We start from the raw sequence: 26,636 nt of genomic DNA, 5'->3' as shown, positions 1-26,636 counted from the left end.
AAAGATCAGAGTTTTGGAAATGTTACTCATTCAAAGGGAATATGAGTGTATAATAACAACAACAGTAACCTGTCCAAATTCAAAGCATGAATTAAAAACTATTCATTAAGATATTTAACATAACACTGATACCAAAATCTCTGACATCTTTGTAGCCTAATTCTATAAGATAGAATTTAAAAGATTCAAAGCAATTTTCAATTACCTAATTCAGGCATCAAAGTTGCATTTTCTTTTTATTCCAAGGCCAAGACAATTTTATAATAGATTAAATATTAATCTATCCACGAGTCTACAGAAAACAGTTCTGAGTTAGAATTTTGGATTCACAATAATTTTAACTCCATTCTTAATAGTAACAACAACAACAGCAAACCTAGAAAAGATATTGATGCAAGTATAGGCATACATAACAATGGAAGAGACTTGAGCGTTCACAAATAAATCCTTACAATTATGGACAATTGATTTTCAACGCAGGTCCTAAAATAATTCAGTGGGAAAAAGGAGAGTCTTTTCAACAAATGATCTGAGATAACTGAATATCCTCATGCAAAAAAAAAAAAAGAAAAAAGAAAAAAAGAACTTAGATCTTTACCTAGCACCATATATAAAAATTAACTCAAGCCTATAATACCAGCACTTTGGGAGGCTGAGGTGAGTGGATTGCCTGAACCAGTGAGTTCGAGACCAGTCCAGGCAACTTGGCGAGACCTCGTCTCTACAATAAATAAAAAACTAGCCAGGTGTGGTAGCGCATACCTGTAGTTCCTGCTACTTGGAAGGCTGAGGTGGAAGGATCACCAGAGCCCTGCAGGTTGACACTGGGGTGGCCAGGAGTGTGCAATTGCACTCCAGTCTGGGCAACAGAGTGAGACTCCAACTCAAAAAAATAATAATAATAAAATAAAAATAAACTCAAAATGGATCATAAATCTAAATTGAGAACTAAAACTATAAAAATTTTTAGAAGAAAATATAGAAAAATCTCTATGACCTTGGGTTCGGTAAAGCATTCTTAGACATAACAGCAGAAGCATAACTCATAAAAGAAAAAAATTTAAAAATTAGACTTCATAAAAATTAAAGACATTTGTTCTACAAAGGAGACCATTAAGAAAATGAAATAAGCCACAGACTGGAAGAAAACATCTATGTGGCAGGCAGAATAATGGCCCCCCAAATTTCCATGTCTCAGTCTCCAGAACCTGGGACTATATTGCCTCACATGAAAAAAGGGAGTTTATGGATGAAATAAAGGTTAAAGATGCTGAGATGAGGACATTACTCTGTATTTTCTAGGTGAGCCCAATCTAATCATATGAGTCCTTAAAAACATAGACCATTCCTGACCATGGTGAGAGAGATCTGACAATGAAAAGGGGTTAGGGGAGAAGGGGAAGAAGGAGGCAGAGCCAGTGGGACTGTGCAAGTCCCTGTGTGAGTGAGTGAGTGTATGGACAATGTGCATAAGTGTCTGTGAGTTAGTGGACGTCTGAGTGGTTGACTGAGTGAAGACTCAGAATCAAGTGGCCAGAGCTCTCCTGGTGAAGTAGTTGGTGTCGCAGCTGCTCTGCTTGGTCCCTAGAACTTTCCAGAGCACAGAAGCTGGGCACCATTTTTTTAAATCAGCAAAGTCCTTCCTGGGAAGAAGCTGCCAGGAGTGACTGCTGGCTCCAGGCTCTGCCTCACTACTGCAGTGACTGGCTGGACAATGGTAGCAAGGGCAGTGAAGGGAGCGCAATGAGTAAGCCAGAGACAGAGTACCACTGGAGAAGACAAAACAGGCACCCTGCCACCATCTTGAAAACTGGGCAGGGAAGTGCTCCAGCTTGGAGCACTTCCCATGGAACAACAGATGTGATTTCTGGAACTGGCAGGTTAACTACTTAGGGACTGATCATGACTCAGAGGGAATATCCTGACTCAGAGGGAATATCCTGAAAACACAAACTTCGAAGGGACAGGACAAGTGCTGAGTCTCAGGCACCCCACCACACCCGGATTCAGCCATGGGACAAAGGGTGTGACCAGAAAAGAATGAGCAAGACCCCCAAAGAGATCAGTAAACAAATTCAGAGCCCTGATCAGGGAAGAATAGAAGGCCGAGCAAACATCAGAAGTCAAAGCCCCTCCCACTGCTACTGAATTACAGAACTGAAGAGAAAAGAGAGATCTGTCACAAATTAGAAAAAAATCAACGGAAGACCATAGGTAATTCCCAGTGTACCAAAGAGACAATGCCTGAAAAATCAGACCTCAGAGTCCAAACGATAGAAGTCACCAACAACTGGCCCCAGAATACAACAGGAATTAGGGAATGGAGGGAAAGAGTGCATAAGACTTGAAAAAAGACAAGATGCAACACTGAAAGGACTTGTAACAGCGATTTTGGCCATTAAACACTTCATCCAGGAAATAAATAGCAAAATGACAAGCATGGAAAGCAGAATTAATCAAGCAGAAGAAAGAATCTCAGAGCCTGAAGATCAAAACATGGAATTAACCTGATCTGTAAAAAATATTGAAAGAAAACTTAGAGAGAAAAAACAAAGCCACTAAGTGATGTGCAATTATATCAAGAGGCCGAACCTATGCCTGATTGGTTTCCCAAAAGAAGAAAGGGGGAAAGGGAGTACACCTTGGAGCAAGTATTCCAGGAAGTTATCCAAGAAAACTTTCCTCACCTCACAAGAGAAGTGACCATCCAAACACAAGGGATACAGAGAACACATGCAAGACAACAAATGAGAAGTTCAACCCTCAGATACATAGCAATTCACCTACACAAAGTAGGTACAAAAGAAAAATTCCTAAAGGCAGCAGGAGAGAAAGATCAGACTACTTACCAGGAAAGATGAACAAGAATAGCAGCAGACCTACTAGCAGAAACACTACAGGCTAGAAGGAGTCCACTTTTCAAAGTCTTCAAAGATAAACAATTTCAACTAAGAATTTCCTACCCAGCCAAGCTAGGCTTCATCAGAAATGGAGAATTAAAATCCTTCCCAGAATCCAATTCCTAAGAGATTATGCAGATTCCAGACCAGCTCTACAGGAGATGCTTCAAAAGATATTAAGCATAGAAGAAAGAAAAAAAAAAGACTGACTACACACTTCCCAAGAGAACAGGAGAACATAGAATCAACAGAGAGTACACTGCAACTGCAAACTTGAAAAGACACACATATATCAACCCAAAATATAAAAGAAAACAAACAAAGAAAAAACTTTATAAGTACCTAATGATGGCAACAAATGCTCACATATCAATAATCAGCCTGAACGTGAATGGATTATATGCACTATTGAAAAGACATAGAATGGTAACCTAGATTTAAAAAACATGATCCAATAATTTGCTGTACCCAGGAAACTCAGCTCACCACGAGAGGGCACACAAACTCAAAGTTGGAGGATGGAAAACAAATTTCCAGGTGAATGGATCACAAAAGAAGGCAGGAGTCATGATCTTAATATCAGACAAAACAACATTTAAGCTATCAAAAAATTTAAAAGTTACAGAAGGACGCTACATGATGATAAAAGATTCAATCTATCAACAAGAAATATCCATCCTAAACATATATGTACCCAACACAGGACCACCAGTGTTAGAGTCAATATCTTTTTTTAGTTTACTTACTAGTTACTTTATAAACTTTATAAAGCACCAGTGTTTATAAAGTAACTACTAAGTAAACTAAAAAAAGATATTGACTCTAACACTATCATATCTGGGACTTAAATATACCACTAACAACCCTGGATAGATAACTGGGGCAAAAAATCAACAAAGAGATCCAGAACCTCAATTTGACACTTGACCAAATGGGCTTAATAGATACCTACAAAAGATTCCACCCAACAACCACAGAATATACATTCTACTCATCACCACATGGAACATACTCCAAAATTAGTAATATCATCGGCCATAAATCAAGCATAAACAAATTTCTTAAGATCAAAATACTGCCATGCAACTTCTCAGACTACAGTGGAGTAAAAATAAATAGCAACACCAACAAAATTCCCCTCAAACCTGCAAAGACATAGGCACTAAACAGCATGATGCTGAATGACTCCTGAGTCAACACAGAAACCAAAACAGAAATTAAAAGATTCCTGGAAACAAACGAAAATGAAGAAACATCTTGTCAAAAACAGTTCTAAGAGAGAAATTTATATCTCTACAAACACACATCAAGAAAATGGAAAGATTATCAGTTAACAGCCTGACAAATCAGCTAAGGGAGCTGGAAAGGCAAGACCACCAAAACCCTAACTTTAGCAGAAGAATCCAGATCACCAAACTTAAAGCCCAAATATGGGACATAGATCAAAATATCACAGAAAAAAATCAACAGAACAAAAAGTTGGTTCTTTGAAAGAATTAACAAGATCGATGGACTCCCTAGTCAGAATGACGAAGAAAAAGAGAGAGAAAGCCCAAATAAACAGAATAAGAAATGCAAAAGATCAAATCAAAACTGACCCTGAAGAAATACAAAAGATTATCAGAAATTATTATGCACACCTGTATGGAAACAAACTCAATAACCTAAATGAAATGGAGGACTTTCTGACATCACTCAACCTCTCAAGGTTGATACAAGAAGACACTGACAAAATAAATAGATCATTAACAACTCAGAAAATTGGCTCTATCATAAGAAAACTACCTACAAAAAAAAAAGCCCTGGACCATATGGCTTTCCAGAAGAATTCTACAAAATATAAAAGGAGGAGCGGATACCGATCCTATTGAAAATATCCCAGGCAATTGAGAAAGACAGAACTCTCCTCAAACTATTTTACGAGGCTAACATCACACTGATACCCAAACTGGGTAAAGATCCAACAAAAAAAAGAGAACTGCAGGCCAATATCCCTGATGACTATAGATGCAAACATTCTCAACAGGATTCTAGCAAACTGGATCCAACAATACATCTCAAAAGTCATCCACTGTGACCAAGCAGGCGTCATCCCTGGGATGCAGAACTGGTTCAGCTTCTGCAAGACCATAAATGGAATTAAATACATCAACAGATGTAATAACAAGAACCACATGATTATATCATTAGATGCAGAAAAAGCTTTTGATAAAATCCAGCATCCCTTCTTGATAAAAACCCTCAAACACCTAAGTACAGAAGGAACATACCTCAAAATAGGTAGCTCCATCTATGATAAATACACAGCCAGCATATTGCTGAAAGGACAGAAACTGGAAGCATTTCCCCTGAAAACCGGTGCAAAACAAGGCTTTCTCTCACCCCTCCTGTTCAATATAGTGTTGGAAGTCCTAGCTAGTGCAATCAGACAAGAGAAGGAAATCAGGAGTATCCAAATAGAAAAAAAGAAGTCAAGTTATCCCTCTTTGCTGACGATATCCTATATCTTGAAAATCCAAGAGAATATGTCAAAAACTTCCTTGCACTAATAAAGAACTTTGGCAAAGTCTCAGGGTACAAAATCAATGTGCAAAAGACAATCACATTCCTATACACCAACAACAAACAGCCAGAGAACCAAATAAATAGCACAATCCATTCACAATAGCCACAAAAAAAAAAAGAAAAAGAAAAGAAATACCTTGGCATCTTACTAAACAGAGAAGTGAAAGATCTAAACAATGAAAACTACAAAATATGCTCAAAGTAATCCAAGAAGACACAAACAATTGGAAAAATATCCCATGTTTACGAGATGAGGAGAATCAACATTGTGAAGATGTTCATCCTACCAAAGGCAATCTACAGAGTCAACATAATAACCATTAAGTTACCAACATCATTCTTCACAGACCTGGAAACGACAATATGGAAATACTTATGAAAACAAATGACCACAAATAGCCAAAACAATCCTCAGCAAAAGTAATAAAGCAGGAGGTATCACACTTCCAGACTTCAAATTTTATTATAAGGCTATAATAATCAAAACAGTCTGGTACTGGTACAAAAACAGGCATATAGACCAGTGGAACAGGATAGATTCCAGAAGCAAAACCTCAATTTCTCAACCACTCATCTTCAACAAAGTCTCCACCAATAACCACTGGGGAAAGGAGAACCTGTTCAGTAAATGGTGGTGGGAAAATTGGCTGACCACATGAAAAAGATTGAAAACAGGACCCCTACTTATCACCATACACAAAAATCAACTTTTTTTTTTCTTTTTGAGTTGGAGTCTCACTCTATCGCCCAGGTTGGAGTGCAGTGGCACACTCAGGACCACCGCAGCATTGACCTGCTGGGCTCCGGCAATCCTTTTGCCTCAGCCTTCCAAGTAGCCAGAACTACAGGCACATGCTACCATGCCTGGCTGGTTTTTGATTTATTGTCGAGACGAGGTCTCGCCAAGTTGCCTAGACTGGTCTCGAACTCACGGACTCAAGCAATCTACTCACCTTGGCCTCCCAAAATGCTGGCATTACAGGTTGAGCCACTGAGTCTGGCCAAAAATCAACTCTTAATGGATCAAAGACCTAAACATAAAACCTCAAACATTAAGAATCTTAGAAAATGCTGGAGATACCCTTATGGAAATCGGAGTAGGCAACCAATTCCTGATCAAAATCCCAGATGTTCATGCCATAAAAGATAAGATAGACAAATGGGACCTCATTAAACTGAAAAGTTTCTGCACAAGATAAACCATCAGGAGAGCAGAGAGACAGTTCACAGAATGGGAAAAAATATTTGCCAACCGTAGTCTGACAAAGGCCTAACATCCAAGATTTACAAGGAATTCAAACGTGCCAAAAGAAAAAAAAATAAACAGTCCCATTAAAAAGTGAGCAAAAGACATGAATAGACACACTTCTCAAAAGAAGACATGTTGGCAGCCAACAGACTCATGAAAAAGTGCTCAGTGTCTCACAATCATCAGAGAAGTGCAAATCAAAACCACATTGAGATACCACCTAATCCCAGTAGGAATGGTCATCATTAATAAAACAAAAAACAACAGATGCTGACGAGGATGTGGAGACAAGGGAATGCTTCTACACTGTTGGTAGAAATGCAAACTAGTTCAATTTGTATGGAAAACAGTGTGGCGATTCCTAAAAGAACTAGAAATTGACCTTCCATATAATCCAGCAATCCCCCAACTGGGAATATATCTGGAGGAACTCAAATCATTCTACCAAAAAGATACTTGCATACACACGTTTATTGTAGCACTCTTCACAATTGCAAAACACAGAACCAGTCATGCTGCCCATTGAAACTAGACTGGATAAAAAAAAATGTGGTACATATACAAATAGAATATTTTACAGCCATAAAGAAGGATAAACATATGGACTTCCAGCAACTTGGATGGAATTAGAGTCTATCATACTCAGTAACCTATCACAGAAACAAAGAACTGAGTACATGTTCTCACTCATAAGCAGACCCTGAACATTTACCATAACACTATAAGAAAGGGATTGCAGTAGTGGGCCACTGCCAGGTGACGGGGGTGGGGAACACAACATCAATAAGGGTACCTGATCTCAAACCAAGCAAAGTGGGGACAAAAGGGAGGCCCAAACTTTACCTGTACAATGACCACTTGTATACCTAATCCTGAATTGTACCCCGTATCTTTAAAATAAAAAAAAATAAAGAAAAGAAAAGGGGTTACAGAGACACAACATGCCAAGGTCTCAACTTGTTGGCAATGACGTAGCTTTGAATAAGGGGATAGGAGGCCAAAAACGAAGGAATATAGTAGCCTCTAGAAGCTAGAACAACCCAAGGTTTACAAATAGCAAGAACACGGAGACACTGGTCCTACAATGCAAAGTACCGAATTATGCCAAAACTCAATAGAGCAGGAAACATTCTCCCTTAGAGCATCCAGAAAGGAGTGCAGCTGTTGATACCTGGATTACAGCCCAGGGAGACCACTATCAGACTTCCAGGCTACAGAAATGTAAGATAATAAATGCATGCGATTTAAAGTGCTAAGCTTGTGGTACTTTTCTACCACAGCAATAGAAAGCGAATACAATTGGCACATCAAATATCTAATAAAAACTTTGTTTCCAGACTATATAATAAAACTTTTGTGACTCAACAGTAAGATGGTAAGAATTCAATTTTTAAATTGTATTTATTTAATTTTATTTATTTTTTAGAGGCAGGTTCTTACTCTGTCACCCAGGCTGGAGTGTAGTGGCACAGTCATAGCTCATTGCAGTCTTGAAATCCTGGGCTCAAGTGACACACTTGCTTTAGCCTTCCGAGTAGCTGGGACTACAGGCACATGCCACCATCTTTAGCTTATTTTTTGTATTTTTTGCCCACACTAGTGTCAAACTCCTGGCCTCAAGTAATCCTCCCGCCTTGGTCTCCCAAAACTTGGATTACAGGCATGAGCTACTGACCCTGTCTCTAATTTTTTTAAATGGGCAAAAAATTGAGCAGCTATTTCTCCAAAGTAGATATGCAAATGGCTAATAAGCACATGAAAAGATGTTCCACATAGTCATTAGGGAAGTGTAAATTAAAACCACAAGGAATATGGTAGATAGCCTCTAAGTACTGGGATGTTATTTCTGAAATTAGGTTATAAAAAGGCTGTAGCTCAGTCTTGCTCACCCTCTCTTGCTCTCTCACTTGGTCACTCTGATGTAGCCAGCCATCATATTGTGAGTTGTTCTGTGGTGAAGCCCATGTGGCAAAGCACTGAGAGAGACTTTCAGCCAACCAGCAGTGAGGAATTGAGGCAGTTAGTATAACAGCCCATAAAAAACTGAATCCTAGCCGGGCTCGGTGGCTCAGCCTGTAATCCCGCACCTTTGGGAGGCTGAGGTGAGTGGATTGCCTGAGCCCATGGGTTCGAGACCCGCCTGGGCAGCGAGACCTCATCTCTACAATAAATCAAAAAATCAGCCGGGCGTGGTAGCGCATGCCTGTAATTCCGGCTACTCGGAAGGCTGAGGCGGAAGGATAGCCGGAGCCCACCAGGTCAAGGCTGCGGTGGCCGGGAGCGGCTGCTGCACTCCAGTCTGGGCGACAGAGTGAGACTCCAACTCAAAAAAAACAAACAAAAAAACACTGAATCTTACTATCAACCACTTGAGTGAGCTTCAAAGCAAGTCTGCCCCACCACATACCTACCTTCATCAGCCTTAAGATGACTACAGCCACAGCCAACACCTTGACAGTAGCTTTATTTGAAATCCTAAAGTCAGAGGACGTATTGACACCTGGATTCCTGACCCATAGAATAAATGTTAGATTTTAAGCACAATAAATGTTAGATTTTAAGCCACTAAGTTTTGGGTAATTTTTTATGCAGTTAGACCAACTAGAATTACTATAATAAAAAGACATCAAGATTAAGTGTTGGTGATGATGTGGAGAAACCGGAACCTTCATATATTGCTTCTGAGAATGTAAAAGAGTTCGTCACTTTCGAAAAGTGTTTTGTAGTTTCTTGAAAAGATAAACTTATTGTTCAACCTGGCAATTTCACTCCTAGGAATCTACCTAAGGAGAGCGAAAGCATATGCCTCAAAAAAACTTGAATTCATAGCAGCATTATTCAGAATAGCAAAAAACAGAAACAACCCAAAAGCCCAATTGTTGAACGAACAAAGAAAATGTGGTAGAGCCACACAATAGAATACTATTCAGCAATAAGAAGGATCAAACTACTGATACATGCAATAACACAGATGAGACTCAAGAACATTATGCTAACTAAAAGAAGCCAGATGCGAAAGCTTATATACTGTATGATGTCATTTATATTAAATGTCCAAAAAGCAAATCTACAGAGACAGAAAGTTCAGTGGTTGCCTAGGGCTGGGGATGTGAGTGGGAGTTTGCTGTAATGGGCAGGAAGAAACTTTTTGTGGGAGTGGACAAGTTTTAAAATTGATTTATGGGGATGGCTGCACAACTCTATATGGCAAATCATGCCTCATTAAAGCTGTTAAAGTATATCTAAAAATGAATTTATCAAGAAAGGTACAAGGCCTTTCAGAAGATAACTATGACACTTTATTGAAGAACATAAAATAAGACCTTAATAAAAAGAGAAAAGTCTCATGTTCCTGAATATAAATATTTAATAGCATTAAGGTATAAATATTTTCCACATGTGTTATAGATGAAATTTTAATAAGCACCCTTATGGTTCTGTTTTTTTAAATATCTCAACAGAATGATTCTAAAGTTTTTATGAAAGAATAAATGTGTAACAAATTAGTTACCAAAACTTCAGTTATACGAGAAACTTTTCTAAAAAGTACTGAAGAGTTTTCTAAAAGTACCATTTTTTCAAGAATAAACCTTTATATCAAAAATGCACATCTTAGTTATGTAGACAGAAAACCTCCCAGAGCTTATAAAGCAGTTTCACCATAAAAAGACATGGACGTGAGCCCGTCTGGCATTGGTGTGTTAGGTGTGTCCAAGGGAGAGTGAGTAAGGTTTGGCTGTAAGCATGTGCACATGTTACTATATCTGTGAGGCATTATAATCTCACCCTCTTTTTTAAACCAAAGAGACAAGAATATTTTCCTTCATTTTTATATTTTTAAAAAATTATTACTATTATTATTTTGATTCAGAGTCCCACTCTGTCACCCAGGCTGGAGTGCAGTGGCATGATCATGGCTCACCACAGCCTCAGTCTGCTGGGCTCAGATGATCCGTCCATCTCAGCCTTCCAAGTAGCTGGAACTACAAATGTGCACCACCACATCCGGCTAATTTTTTGATTTATTGTAGAGATGAGGTCTCGCCATATTATCATTATTATTTTTGAGTCAGAGTCTCACTCTGTCACCCAGGTTGTAAGGCAGTGGCATGATCTTGGCCACTGCAGCCTCGACCTGATGGGCTCAGGTGATCCTCCTTCCTCAGTCTTCCAAGTAGCTAGAACTGTAGGCACACACTACCATACCCAGCTATTTTTTTTTAACCGTAGAGACAAGGTCTCGCCATGTTTCTCATGCTGGTCTTAAACTCCTGAGCTCAGGCTATCCTCTTGCCTTGGTCTCTCAAAGTGTTAAGATTACAGGTATGAGCCACCGTGCCTGGTCACAATAATATTTTCTTAATACTTGATTATTAATAGAATTGAAAAGAATGTTTCTAAATTAATGATTTCCCATATAATGTTAATAGGATGCAGAAAAGAAGGAACAACAGTGGTTAGCAGCATGTGGTCTCTCCTTACCCTGCTACTTTGGAAAACTCTGAACTGTCCCCAAGAGGTCCACCAATTACTTATTCAATTATCCAGTGAGTTAGCCCAAATGTCCAGCTACGTGAAAGCTAGCTCAACAGAGAAGAATGGGGACCCTTCTAGGGTCTGCAGCTGACTTAATTCACAGGTGGCCTAAAAGGAAGACAAGAATGGCCAGAGGGGAAAGGGGAGAGGACAAGTGTGTGGAGCAGCAAGTGGATGAGGAAAGCGGGCTGAGCTTTCGGTGTTGTGATGTGAACACATGGCTGGTGCAATCCATGCCATGTAAAAGAGCACAGATGGGGATGGTATATCTTACAGCTGGATCTCTGTCCTTGTGATGCTACCACTGTTATCGCCATCACTGGGGCTGCTTCTCAATACCATAGTGCACATCAGACTGATTTGAAGAGCTTAGGAAGTTCAGATACCCATGCCACACCTCAATATCAATTGTTGACTATTTCAAAAATAATTATACCCAGGCCCCACCACAGACTCCATTAGGGGCCTTTAAGTAGGCTGGACGCAGTGGCTCAAGCCTATAATCCCACTTTGGGAGGCTGAGGCAAGAGGACTGCCTGAGCCCGGGGTTCAAGACCAGCCTGGGCAACTTGGTGAGACATTGTCTCTACAAAAAAAAAAAAAAAAAAAAATTAGCCAGGCATGGTGGCACGTGCCTATGGTTCCAGTTACTTGGAAGGCTGAGGCAGAAGGATGGCCTGAGCCCAGCATGTTGAGGCTGCGGTGGCTGTGAGCATGCCTCTGCATTCTAGCCTGGGCAACAGAGTGAGACTCCAACTTAAAAAAAAAAAAAAAAGTGAACTGTAAAAGCCTGGTGGGTGAGGAACCTTTAAGGGTTGGGCCTGGGCATGACTATTTTTTTTTTAATTCAGCAGCTGATTTTGTGGTATAGGCTTGGGGAGGTCCAAGAGCAGAGAGTTTTGTTAGTCACTGTATCAAGGACAGCTGAGCTCTTGGTAACTTCATTCTAGGCCAGAGATTGGAGGGGTGGGGGGGGGAGAGGAGAAAACAAAACTGAAAAGAGATGCAAAAAAGAAAAGCCTGCTTAATGATATGCAGCAATTACTTCTGATCACCATAATCCTATTATCCTGGGGACACTCTAAATCTCTCAGACTGCATATGGGCATCCTGGAAGCTATCCAAGGCATGTGTCTAGACCAGCCCCACCATCAAACTAAGCACATCCACTGTTCACTGGGATCAGGACACATTCGTAGATGGTTTTTCCCTGCTCGATCTTCTACCACTCTCCTGCTGTAGCTGTAACTGAGGATGCTGTTATTCCACAACTTTGATTTATGACTATGAAACATATTCCAAATTTTCCCTTTGGGTCTCCAGGTATGGTTGTTTTCAAAGTATATTTCTTACACACTTGGCAGTTTTCAAGTCACTCAGTTGTACCTATATAATTAGAGAGGCAAGTATCAGCATCAGCATTAGCTGCTCAGGAAAATGCAGAGGGAAGGAACTAATCAGTGATTCAAATATACAAGGAAAAAACCTGGACTTTATTTCTAAAAAATGTGCATTTATTCTTACATGTTTAAACTTCAGTCATTCTCAAAGTACTCTCCATTTGATGCAGCACACCTATTGAGATGCTTTTCCACCGCTCAAAACAGTTTTTGAACTCATCCATTTGGATGTCTTTTAGTGCTTCTGCTGTTCTTAGTTTCACCTCTTCCACACTGGCCAAACGTTTCCCTTTGAGGGCTTTTTCCATCCGGGGAAACAAAAAAAGTCACTCAGGGTGAAACCGGGTGAATGGGGAGAGTGAGGCATGGGGGTCATGCCACTTTTGGTCAGAAACTGCTGAACACTCAGCGTGGTATAGGCAGGTACACTCATAAATCATCCATCATGAAATGGACAAGTGTGTTGAAAGAATCTTCCAAAAAAGTCACTGAAGCCAAATGCAGCCTCTCACATCAGCGCTAGCTGGTACACTAATGCCAATGGGTTCCCAGAAGCACTACCAGGGACCTGCCCTTTAAAGATAATTCTAGGGTTTTTGGGGTCTCCCCTCGTGCATCTAATTGAAATCTTTCCTTGACCCATTCACATTGTTTCTTAATTCTATGAGGTATGCTAAGTCAGAAGTATATTCAAGTTTTGATTTAAAAAAAATCAGTGAACCACACTTCTGAAGGCATAAAGGTCTATCTCTTCTCTAACCCTGATAAACAGAAGCTCTGCCAAGGACAGACAGAATAACTGCACATTAACAGGCTTCAAGAGGTCACCCACAGAACTTGCACAGCAAGTAAAAAGGAAGCTCAATTTAGACGTGTGCTTTGGCCTCCTGTGTAAAACAGGGTCACTCTGCTCTTTTGAAACATGTTCACAGAGAGTAAAAATAAATTACAAAGAGCAAAAGGTAAAATGAAAAGAAAGACAAATAAAACCAAGATTTTTTAAAAGCCACAAAGTCCAAACGAACACATAGATTAAGGTCTTTAGGCAGAATTGGAATTGTTAAAAATGGCTAACATGGCCCATCATAGCTACAGCAATAGGACCAGGGTTCACTAGAGACTAAAACAGAGCATTAGGCTGCTGAGTTGAGGTTCCCAGTGCATAAAGTTAATTAATTTCTACAGTTAGCTCGTCAGGGTATCGTGTTAAGTTTGTAGAGAAATTTGCAGCTACTTCCCAAATCACATTTTTAGGTATGGTCACCTATTATTCTCCCTTCCTACCCATAATCAGTTCCAAAAGTGCTCACTGGAGCATTGACCATTAGACATTCCCTTCCCTTCCCAACTCCTATAGGATGTGGATAGTCAATAAATGTTCTTAACCTTTTCCTTTTGTTATTTTTAAGTCGACATTTGAGTGGTGGCAGTGGAAATATCCTGAATTAATGAACTATTTTTACAGATAGGAAAAGGGAACACAAAAACTTTACATGTATTTTTAAAATGGAGATATAATTTCCATATCACAAAAGTCACCACCTTAAAGGGTACAATTCAGTGTTTTTTAGTATATTCACAAAGTCATGCAACCATACATGTTAATCATACCTTTTAGCCAGGCTCGGTGGCTCAGCCTGTAATCCCGCGCCTTTGGGAGGCTGAGGTGAGTGCATTGCCTGAGCCCGCGGGTTCGAGACCGCCTGGGCAGCGATACCTCATCTCTACAATAAATCAAAAAATCAGCCGGGCGTGGTAGTGCGTGCCTGTAATTCTGGCTACTCGGAAGGTTGGGGCAGAAGGATCGCCGGAGCCCAGCAGGTCGAGGCTGCGGTGGCCGGAAGCGGCCACTGCACTCCAGTCTGGGCGACAGAGTGAGACTCCAACTCAAAAAAAAAAAAAAAAAATCTTTTTACCTTTTAACCATACCTTTCATAACTAATTTATGAATGTCTTTAAGACTGAAGGTAGTGTTTGCATACCAGGTATAAAAAGTCAAAATTAGGAAAGATTATCTTTGTGCTTACCCTTGTTTTTTGTACATCAATGGTTCTCAAAGTGTGGCCCCCAGAACACAGAATCAATATCACCTAGGCACTTTTTAGAGATGCAAACTATCGGATCCCACAGCAGATACACTGATGAGAAAGTAATTAGTGGTGTCCTGCATACGATGTTTTAACAAGCCTTCCAAGCAACCCTGATACACAGCAAAGTTTGAAAACCACTCCTCTAGATCAAAACAACTGTGCTCACTTCACATAACTATAGATTTTTACACATGTATATATTTATAATAAATACATATATATTTAATACTAATTAATACATCACATTTTTTGTGGAGCCTGTCCTTCAAATCAATCTATTATTTTGTTCTGCCAAATGACCACAGACTAATAGTTATACTTAAAAGCAAACAAATGGTGGGAGGTGGGGGGTGAGGGAGGAGAAACTACCTATTGGGTACAACCTCCACCATTTAGGTGATGGCTGTACTAAAAGCCTAGACTTCACCACTATGCAAAATATCCAGTTAGCAAAAGTGCACCTGTACTCCCTAAATCCATAAAAGTAAGCCTAAAAGGGGGGAAAATAAGTAAAAAAGAGGAAAACAGGGAAACATAAAAAGAAAAGAGAGGCACAAGATTGGAAGTGACAATGAAAGGCAAAATAAATCAGCTTAGTTAAAGACTAGAGTATTTTAGTATATTCACAAATATACTGTTCACATTTTGGGTTTTTTTGTTGTTTTTTGTTTTGTTTTGTTTTGTTTTGTTTTTTTGAGTTGGAGTCTCACTCTGTCGCTCAGACTGGAGTGCAGTGGCCGCTCCCGGCCACCGCAGCCTCGACCTGCTGGGCTCTGGCGATCCTTCCACCTCAGCCTTCCAAGTAGCCGGAATTACAGGCATGCACTACCACGCCCGGCTGATTTTTTTGATTTATTGTAGAGATGAGGTCTTGCTGCCCAGGCGGGTCTCAAACCCGCGGGCTCAGGCAATCCACTCACCTCAGCCTCCCAAAGGCGTGGGATTACAGGCTGAGCCTCCGAGCCCAGCTACTGTTCACATTTTGTAAGATAACAAATGGTAAATATAGATAAGATTCTGACAGACAGCCTCACTAATCATCAGAGAAATGCAAATCAAAACCACACTAAGATACCACCTAGCTCCAGTAAGAATGGTCATCATTAATAAAACAAAAAAAAACAGATGCTGGCAAGAATGCGGAGAAAAGGGAATGCTTCGACACTGTTGGTGGGAATGCAAACTAGTTCAACCTCTATGGAAAGCAGTGTGATGATTCCTAAAAGAACTAGAAATTGACATTCCATATGACCCAGCAATCCCCCTTCTGGGAATATTCCCAGAGGAATTTAAATCACTCTACAAAAAAGATACCTGCACATGCATGTTTATTGTAGCACTATTTACAATCACAAAAAACATGGAACCAACCCTGCTGCCTATCAAAACAGGACTGGATAAGAAAAATGTGGTACATATACATGATGGAACACTATGCAGCCACAGAGGAGAACAGCAATTTGGATGGATTTAGAGTTTATAATACTCAGTGATTTATCACAGAAACAAGAACTGAGTACTACAAGGTAGTTCTCACTCATAAGCAGACCCTGAACATTTACCATAATGTTATAAGAAAGGAATCGGCAGTAGCCAGAAACTGCCAGGGAAGCGGGAGTACCTGATATCATGATATTAATAAGGGTACCTGATCTCAAGCCAGGCAAAGTTGAGACCAAAGGAAGGTCCAGACTTTACCTGTATGATGACTAATTGTATACCTAATCCTGAATTGTATCCCATATCTTTAAAATAAAAAAAGAAAAAGAGAAAGAAAAATTCTGAACTAGTCCTTGATTGATTTGCTGTATTTTCCTGTCTTGTATCTCTAGCATTCATCTATTACAAAGCAGTAACAAGAAATCATAGGTTTTCAAACAGTTGGCTGGGGCATGGTGGTTCAATCCTATAATCCCGGCACTTTGGGAGGTTAAGGTGGGAGGATTGCTTGGGGCCAGGAGCTCAAGACCAGCCTGAGCAAATTAATAAGACCCCTGTCGCTACAAAATATTTTTAAAAATTAGTCAAGTGTGGCCAAACACACCTGTAACCCCAGTTTCTCAGGAGGATGAGGCAGGAGGATTCCTTGGGTCCAGGAGTTCAAGATTACCGTAAACTATGATGGTGCCACTGCACTCCAGCCTGGGGGACAGAGTGAGACCTTGTCTCTAAAAAAACAAAAAACAAAAGAAACCCAGAACAGTAAAAGTCCTAGAGTTTTCCATGGGATTCTGACCACTAAACCCCAAAACAGAATCAGTGTGGCTGCTCAGGTGTAGCAAGGACAAGTAACTGGGAGCCCAACCACTGTAGCCTGTGAGGTCTCAAAACATGGCTTGAAACCAGCTAACTTTCTTGAACCGTTTCCTTTCATTGGTGAATAAAATAAAGCCCAAAAAGATGATTTGTGAAGGTCTACATAGCTGAAGTTTAGACTAGAATCCAGGTCTCTCGACTTTCACTCTGGAGCTTATTTCTGTATCAGACTGTACCCTTTCCACACTGGCTTTCCAAAGGCATCCCTTTTGGGTAAACTTAGTGACTCAGACATTAGGAAAAGATAAACATTTTGTTTAATCAAGAGCCTTGATTACCTGCCACTCAAGTATAACCACTGTTAAAACTTTGTTCCATCTCCTTATAGTTTTTTTCCTTATGAAACTATGTATAAGGATGGAGTTGGAGTCTATAATACTCAATGATCTATTACAGGAACAAAGATCTGAGTACCAAGTATACTCACTCATAAGCGGACCAGGGATTGGCAGTAGGGGGACACTACCGGGGTGAGGTGGACATAACATCAATAAAAGTATCCAATCCTTATCCAGGCGTGGTAGCGTTCGCCTGTAGTTCCAGCTACTCGGAAGGCTGAGGCGGAAGGATCACCGGAGCCCAGCAGGTTGAGGCTGCGGTGGCCGGGAGTGGCCACTGCACTCCAGTCTGGGCAACAGAGTGAGACTCCAACTCAAAAAAACAAACAAACAAAAAAAAGATCCAATCTTAAGCCAGGCAAAGAGGGGACCAAAAAAGGGCCCAAATTTTACTTGTATGAAAACTACTTATGTACCTAACCCTGAAATGTACCCCACATCCTTAAAAAAAATACACACACATGAAATTTTCTATCTGGCTGTTTTCTTCTTAATATTATATGTAAGCATTTTTCCAGGGTCTTCAACTTTCTTCAAAAATGAAAGTTTTAATGGCTGAATGGAGTTGCTTCATTGAGATTAGCATTTTTGTGTAATTAATCTCCTAAAACTAAATATTTCAGTTGTTTCAAATACTTTATGACAAATAAAGCTTCAGTGAGCATTACCGTACACAAATCTTTATATATTTCTGTGATTATCTCTCTATGGTAAATTCCCAAGAATAGAAATACTAAGTCAAAAGGTATGAATATTTTTAAGCCACAATACATGACTGCCCAATTACCCTCTAAACAAGATATTTTACAAGCAGTGTAATGAGAGTTTATTTAAACTCAATCTCACCACATTATTTTTTCTATCTTTTTTATCTACGTGGCAAAAATTGGTGTCTTTTAAATCACTAATGGTTTTTCATTAAGCAACTTTAAAAAAAAAATAAGGGTTAAGCATAAACTTCCTTTGCAATGCAGCAATACTATTCTCAGGTATTTACCCAAGAAAAAGGAAAACATATGTCTTCAAAGACTTATGTAGGCCTAAAGTGGAAACAACCTAAATGTCTATCAACTGATAAACGGATAAACAAATTGTGGTTTACTCATACTATAGAATATAATTCAGTAATAAAAAGAAAGATTAATACATGCCACAATAGGAATGACTCTTAAAAACATTATGCTAGGTGAAAGAAGCCAAAAGACTATACACCATATGCATGAGTCCATCTATATGAAATTCTAAAACACATTAAACTATAGTGAAAGAAAGTAAGTAGGTCAGTGGTTGCCTGTGGCCATGGGACAGGGAAGGGAATTTACTGGAAAGAGGCATAAGAATACTTTTTTAAAGTGAGAGAACTAGATCTTGATTGTGGCAGTGTTTACACAACTATAAACAATTACCAAAATTCACCAAACTCTACACTTAAAATGCTTGAATTTTTACTGTGTGGAAATTACACTTCAAAAAAATTGGAAAAAACAGAAACAAAACCAAAAGTAATTTAGAAATGTTCAGGAAAACAAACTTATCCTAAGATAGGCAAAAACGTTTTTTAAGCAAAAAACCCTTAAATTTTTTGGAAAAACTAACTTATTTTCATGTTTTGCATATTTCCTTTCCATTTTTGTTTCTATTCATACATACTCTGTAGCTATATCTATACAATACATGTAAATTTCTATTTTAAACATTTTTGTGTCACAATTTTACATATTTTTATATAGTCTTCAGGATTATAATTTTAAACAGTTATACATAATTGTTCAAAGCCCAGAAATGGTGCATTACCAAGTTTTAAAACAGATAATGCCTCAATGTTTGGCTGCCATCAAGTGGACAGACTGTGTAATGTTGCTGAGATTTAACACCATTTTATGTTTCTTGGTTTTTTGGTTTTTTTGTTTTGCTTTAAGTTCGGGTCTCAGTCTGTTAGCCAGACTGGAGTACAATGGCATGATCACAGCTCAATGCAGCCTCGACCACCTCAGGTCATCCTTCCTCCTGAGTCTCCTACAAGTATGTGCTGAGAGTCCAGCTAATTTATTTATTTATTTATTTATTTATTTATTTATATTTGTAGAGATGAGATCTCACTATTTTGCCCAGGCTGATCTCAAACTCCTGGGCTCAAGCAATCCTCCCGTCTTGCAAAGTGCTGGGATTATAGACATGAGTCACCATGCCTGGCCCTGTTTTATGTTTTATATATTAAATGTTTAAAAATTAATTAAAATTTAATTTTAAAATTTGAATATATAAAAATTAAAACCAGATCATTGTATAATATACCAGAACATGGTCCTCATCTATTTCTTGAAGTTATTTAATTCTCAAATCAGAATCTAGCGAAATCCCATAAGTAAAAAATTTCCCATTGAAATGGAGGACTTTGCAAACCAAAACCACAGGTGTGAATGACAGACAGAGTCTATCTTGAGCCCCAAACCAAAGAATCATTTAGGGACTTCCAAATGCAATAGTCTTGGCATGAGTCAGTTAAGTGACTTCTAACAAAACAGTAAGTCCTCTCAGGAAGATCAATGGTGAAGATTGTCTGAAAGACAGAGACAATTAGAAATACATTTCCATGTGGGAAGGACTTGCTGATTCTCCTTAAGTAACCCTTATTTTCTCCCCATTAGTCCCTTACCTCTCCAGTTCAAGCTTTTACTCTTACATTGAAACAGTAACTGGCTAGAGACACAAAAAAGAAAGATTATTTCAGGAAAGTGTTTGGTCTCTGCCAGGGTCAAAAAAAGAATGACTTTTTCAAAAGAAGGCCTTTGAATAACACCGAACCATTGCCTGCCACCAAGCGGGAGACCGCACTCTGTTCGGCCTGTAACCCAACACTCCTCCCAATTATTTTTCCTGGCAAATTTTACCCTCTCCATCTTACTCATTTAAAGCTGACAACCTCCATGGACGGAAAAGGATCAGTTTTATAAGAAACAAATAAAAAGCCTCTAGGAGTGCCACTAAAAGAACTCTTAAAGGATGATCATGAGTCCACAAAGTGAAAAACCCTTGAAAAAGATGGAACCCAGTCCACTGAGACAGGAGTGCTGGGGGCCCACGGCTTTATTGTAGTACATTATAGAGCCTTTCTTCTATTTGCTGAAGTGTTTGTTTGCTTGTTATAATTTTAACTATCTGTCTTAGTAAGAGAAACATTCATGTGATAAAATTCAAAATCTACAGAAAGGTAAGCAGTGAAAGATCTTCTTCCGACGACTTTCTCTGACTGACAAGACCCATTCTCAGAAGGAACCATTAACCATTTCTTGTGATTCCTTACCGAAATATTTTATGCATGTAAATTCTACTCATATATATATATCCTATCCCTTCCCCTCTTGTTATACCAGTAGCAAACTACTATATATAATGATTTTTTTTTTTACTTTATAATATAATATGTTATGGAGTTTACACCTTAACACAGTAGTAAATACAATAACCTCATATTTCTGGGTTTTTTTTTTTTTTTTTGAGTCAGAGTCTCTGCCGCCCAGGCTGGAGTACAGTAGCATGCTCACGGTCACCGCAGCCTCGACCTGCTGGACTCAGACGACCCTTCCGCCTCAGCCTTCCAAATAGCTGGAACTACAGGCGTGTGCTAGCACACCCAGCTTATTTTTTTATTTATTGTAGAGACGAGGTCTCACCAAGTTGCTCTTTTTTTTTTTTAAGAGATGAGCTCTTGCTATGTTGCCCAGGCTGGTCTCTAACTCCTGGGCTCAAAGCAAGCCTCCCATCTTGGCCTCCAGAGTAGCTGGGGCTACAGGCACAGGCCACCATTCCTGGCTTCATATTCATTTTTAAGCTGTACCATATTTAATTATGTGACTATACCATAAAATATTCATGGAGTTCCTTATTAAAGTGGACACATAGCTTGTTTACAACCCGTGTGCTTTATTATTATTATTATTATTATTAATTATTTTATCTTCTTACCTGAAACTTTCTGAGCAAAGTTGACTGCTTCTTCAACTGGGTCTGAGTTCACAATTTTATCTAGAATACCCAGCTTGAGTGCTTCACCTGCAAAAATATGTCTACCTGAAACAAAACAAAATAAAACAATCAAAGAACAATGTGAGATTAAGTATTACGCTCTCTAGCAGGGAAGGCTTTCTGTCCAGGATATAAATATCTGTCATTAAATAAAATAAACAAGGACACACTGTTACAGTAGAAAAATCACCAGAGGTAACCTGAAAACTTGGATTCAAGCTCCAGCTCAACTTTTTTTTTTGAGTTGGAGTCTCACTCTGTCACCCAGACTGGAGTGCAGTGGCTGCTCCCGGCCACCGCAGCCTCGACCTGCTGGGCTCTGGTGATCCTTCCGCCTCAGCCTTCCAAGTAGCTGGGACTACAAGCACGCGCTACCACGCCCAGCTCATTTTTGATTTATTGTAGAGATGAGGTGTCGCCAAGTTGCCCAAGCCGGTCCAGCTCAACTTTCTACTAATTCTCCGACCTTGAAGAACTGCATCACGACCACAATTTCCTCACTGATAACTGGGTATGCATACCTCAGTAATTCTGAGTATTAAGTGAGAATAATATATTCTCTTCATGGTCTATAAATCTCTATAGAGACAGGGTTCAGTAGCTCAGCCTGTAATTCCAGCACTTTGGGAGGCTGAGGCGAGTGGATTGCCTGAGCCCGTGGGTTCGAGACCAGTCCCGGCAATTTGGTGAGACCTCATCTCTACAATAAATGAAAAAATTAGCCGGGTGCCGTAGCATGTGCCTGTAGTTACAATTACTGGGAAGGCTGAGGCGGAAGGATCGCCGGAGCCCAGCAGGTCGACACTGGGGTGGCTGTGAGCATGCCACGGCACTCAAACCTGGGCGACAGAGTGAGACTCCAACTAGAAAAAAAAAAATCTCTGTAGAAACATTTTATAAACTATAAGTCTCTCCCTAGGTGCAGAGGCTCATGCCTGTATTCCAGCACTGTAGGAAGCCAAGGCAGGAGGATCACTTGAGCCCAGGAGGTCAAGGCTGCGGTGAGCCATGATTGTGCCACTGAACTTCAGCCTGGGCAAGAGAGTAAGACCCTGTTTCAAAAAATAAATACAAATAAAAATCTAAGTCTTTATAGAAATACAAGATGAGGCCAGGTGCAGTGGTTCAAGCCTATAATCCCAGCACTCTGGGAGGCCGAGGTGAGAGGACTGCCTGAGCTCAGGGGCTCAAGACCAGCCTGAGCAACTTGGTGAGACCTCGTCTCTACAATAAATCAAAAAATAAGCTGGGTGTGCTAGCACACGCCTGTAGTTCCAGCTACTTGGAAGGCTGAGGCGGAAGGGTCGCCTGAGTTCAGCAGGTCGAGAATACGGTGGCTGTGAGCATGCCACTGTACTCCAGCCTGGGCAGCAGAGACTCTGACTCAAAACAAACAGGAAATATGAGATGATTTTTTTGATAATAAGAGAAGTAGTAGTGGCAGAGTAGTACAGTGATATCTACCTTATACTTAGCACACACCAGGGGCTGTGGCTGATTACAAAATTTTAAAAAAGACAGTCCCCAAACATAAATATATTTGGGTAGACAAGGGAAAAAAAACTATTAAGTTGATATTATATAAGGTATAATCAAAATTACACAGGACAAATGGGGTGAACTTCTACCATTTTTTGGCTCCCCAGTATCCTGGCCCTCCACTAGTCTGTGGAATCATGACTGTGTGAGCTTTGGCATCCTGCCTCCTATTACAAAAGCTGACAAGGAGGCAGGGATGATTAGACAATTATTCCTTCAGACTCGTGGCAGCTGGGATGTGCTTGGTGAACCAGTGCTCCAACAAGGGTTTTTAGCCTGAAGTTAGTGACACAAAGCAGCAGCAACAGGTTAAATCTCATTTCACAGGTGGCAACATCTAGCATCTGGTGGTGGTGGGACTGGCATCCTTCCCATCCAGTCATGCCATTGGCAGCCTCCAGTATAGAATGTTACCTTTGGGGGTGATAGAAGCTTGATGAGGGTTTGCATCGCTCCTGAATTCTGCCCTGACAGTTCCTCACCAGTTGTAGAAATGTTGTTTGATCTGCATATTCTGAAGAAGGGGATTGGGAGACATAAGCCTTCCTTACCAGAGGTCAGAAGGTAGGAGACAATGACACATCATTGCTTTCTTGTCAGTACCATCTTCCCTTCTGAAAAACGATCACTAAACCATCGTAGTGGCTGCAGTTCCACAGTCTTCACTGCACTTACAGTGTTGGTGGATGCGATCTGAGACTAAACCTCCATTGCTGGTTCTTGTTAGCACTTCAGAAAACTACAAACGGGTTTTCTTGATCAGACAGTTTGGTGATTTGGGGGCAGGTGTCCCTCTGGAAAAGCAATACTTGGGCAGTTTCTGGACGTGTCTTTGAAAACAAGCTTTTGGATCTCTCCTTGAGTGAAGAGTAAGGTGGGGAGTATGTGAATGGTTTCAGAAGTCAAGTATCTGGTGTATAAATCACTTGGGTGAGGGGTGAATGAATCAGCCTACTTGAATTAAGGGGATCAAATGAATACAGAATAAAACATGGAAACCTGAGTACTAAAAAGATTTTAGCCTGGACACAATGGCTCACTTCCAGCACTCCGGGAGGCCAAGGCAGGAGGATCACTTGAGGCCAAGAGTTTGATACCAGCTTGGGCATCAAAGCGAGACCCTGTCTCTAATTTTTTTTTCCAAACAGGATTTATTGAGAGGACAGAAAAGCTCCCACAGTGGGAGGGGACCTGGGGTAGCCCTCTAATTTTTAAAAAGTTTGCAAAATCGCAGCTCTAAAAGGATTTTGGGGTCAACTAAGCAAGGGAGATGTGAGCTACCCAGAGGATGGACTGAAAATTTCTTTAGTTATAATGATTTCTTCAGGCTTGAATTTTACAAAAATGAAAGTGTACCACTACTGTTTTCATAGAGTCAATGAGATTCCAAGTACAGTCATGCACATATAACATTTTAGTCAGTGTATATATGATGTGTGGTCCCATAAGATTATCATATTTTACTGTACCTTTTCTTTGATATGTTTAGATACACAAATACTTGCCATTGTGTTACAAATGCCTACAGTATTCAGCACAGTAATACACTGTACAGGTACAGTCTAGGAGCAATAGGTTGTACCATACAACCTAAGTGGGTAGTAGGTGATATCATCTAGGTTTGTGTAGTACACTCTATGATGTTCGCATAACAACAAAATCACCTAATGATGCATTTCTCACAATATATACTGTTGTCAATTGATAAATAACTGTACTTTTATTCTGTTTTAAAAAACTAAGGATCTAGCCGGACTCGGTGGCTCAGCCTGTAATCCCACGTCTTTGGGAGGCTGAGGTGAGTGAATTGTCTGAGCCCGCGGGTTTGAGACCCGCCTGGGCAACTTGGCGAGACCTCATCTCTACAATAAATAAAAAATGAGCCGGGCATGGTAGCACGCGCCTGTAATTCTGGCTACTCAGAAGACTGAGGTGGAAGGATCATCGGAGCCCAGTGGGTTGAGGCTGCGGTGGCCGGGAGCGGCCACTGCACTCCAGTCTGGACAACGGAGTGAAACTCCAACTCAAAAAAACCGAAAACCAAAAAACAAACAAACAATCAAAAACTAAGGACCTAAAGACATGGCTCTGTATATCCAACCCAAAGCATGGGCTGTGATTTAAACCTGTGTGTGTGTGTGTGTCTATGCCTCTCTCAGTGTAGATGACCACCACTGTTCAATGGGCTCTAATAAGGGCCCTGTTTAGAATCACTATAAGGAAACTCCAAGAGAACCAAGGCTGAGGGTTCTTTTTTCCAAGCTAGCTAATATCAATTTTGTCCCCCAACTTTCTTGATGGTTTCTTTTCCAATCTTTACATTTTTCCTTCTACAGGGAACACTTTCTAAATGTCATTTTCACATTCCCCTAAAATTGTGTATACTACCAAGAAAGATAGGTATATGATTTTAATGTCATCTTTCTTCTAATTCACTGTGATCTTTTCTATGCAAATCAAAAATCCATCATATTCCTACCATTTTAACCTCTTTTCTTCATTGTGTTAAAAATAATGACATTTCTTTAAGCAGTACCTTGGGAAAAGGCCAGTCCTGGTTCATTTTATTTCTTTTTGTCAAAGAAGTCAGTTTTCTGATTTCTCCTGATAATCTTGCCCTTCAGAATTAATACTGAAAATAGGGCCACAAAATTCCTTGATATTTCCCACCTGCTTTAATTTCTGTAAACCTTCAAATTTACAGACTCATTTCACACCATATGATTTCCTTGTATATTTTAGGCTTCTTTGCTTCCTTTCTATTTTGTCTTTTGCAGAGTATGTTGGACAGTAAGTATCCTCTTCTGAATTCTACATTAGGCACTTAAAATAGCTCACATTGCTTACAATGTACTTACCATGCTAAGTTAAAACCATTTCTAACTTGATTTATGGAAAAAATAGCACTCTTTCTCCTCCATTTAAAAGGAAAAAAGTCATTTTTAATACATATAGACTCATTGTTTTCTAATTTGGCTAATGTATACACAGTTTTGCATCATTATTTCTGTGTCAAAAGATACAGACTTATATGAGTAATTCTCAAACTTTTTGGTCTTAGGACTCTTTTTCACTCTTAAAAATTATAGAGAGGTTGGCATGGTGGCTCATATCTGTAATCCTAGCACTTTGGAAAGTCAAGGTGGGAGAATCACTGAGGCCAGGAGTTCAAGACCAGCCTGGGCAACACAGCAAGATGCTCTGCCTCAAAATTTTTTTTAAAAAAAAATAGGCAACCAGCCAGGCTTGGTGGCTCAGCCTGTAATCCCGTGCCTTTGGGAGGCTGAGGTGAGTGGATTGCCTGAGCCCGTGGGTTTGAGACCCCACCTGGGCAACTTGGCGAGACCACATCTCTACAATAAATCAAAACATCAGCCGGGCGTGGTAGCGCGTGCCTGTAATTCCGGCTACTCGGAAGGCTGAGGTGGAAGGATCGTCGGAGCCCAGTGGGTCGAGGCTGCGGTGGCCAGGAGCGGCCACTGCACTCCAGTCTGGGCGACAGAGTGAGACTCCCACTCAAAAAAAAAATAGGCAACCAATTCCTGATCAAAACCCCAAAAGCCCATGCCATAAGAGATAAAACTGGTTGGACTCGGTGGCTTAGCCTGTAATCCCAGCAAGGGAGGCCGAGGCGAGTGACTGCCTGAGCCCGTGGGTCTCGCCAAGTTGCCCAGACG

At 40.1% G+C, this 26,636-nt stretch overlaps 1 protein-coding gene across 2 annotated transcripts in view; it reads right to left on the bottom strand.

Annotated features, from left to right (window-relative positions):
* LOC103272258 (peroxisomal bifunctional enzyme-like) overlaps positions 1-26,636 on the bottom strand; it is a 53,956-nt gene that overhangs the window by 576 nt on the left and 26,744 nt on the right. The window contains exon 5 of one of the 2 annotated variants that reach the window (XM_021718035.1): positions 21,361-21,465. The exons of the other annotated variant lie outside the window; for it this stretch is intronic. Within the exon in view, the coding sequence (XP_021573710.1) occupies positions 21,361-21,465 (105 nt within the window). The remainder of the gene's footprint in view (positions 1-21,360; positions 21,466-26,636) is intronic. 2 annotated transcript variants of the gene reach the window in all.

The sequence above is a fragment of the Carlito syrichta genome, unplaced genomic scaffold, assembly GCF_000164805.1.
Source record: "Carlito syrichta isolate Samal-C Ts95f unplaced genomic scaffold, Tarsius_syrichta-2.0.1 Scaffold111496, whole genome shotgun sequence".
Taxonomy (NCBI): Eukaryota; Metazoa; Chordata; class Mammalia; order Primates; family Tarsiidae; genus Carlito; species Carlito syrichta.
The sequence above is the reverse complement of the archived record's forward strand: the minus strand, read 5'-3'. Positions and strand labels throughout refer to the sequence as shown.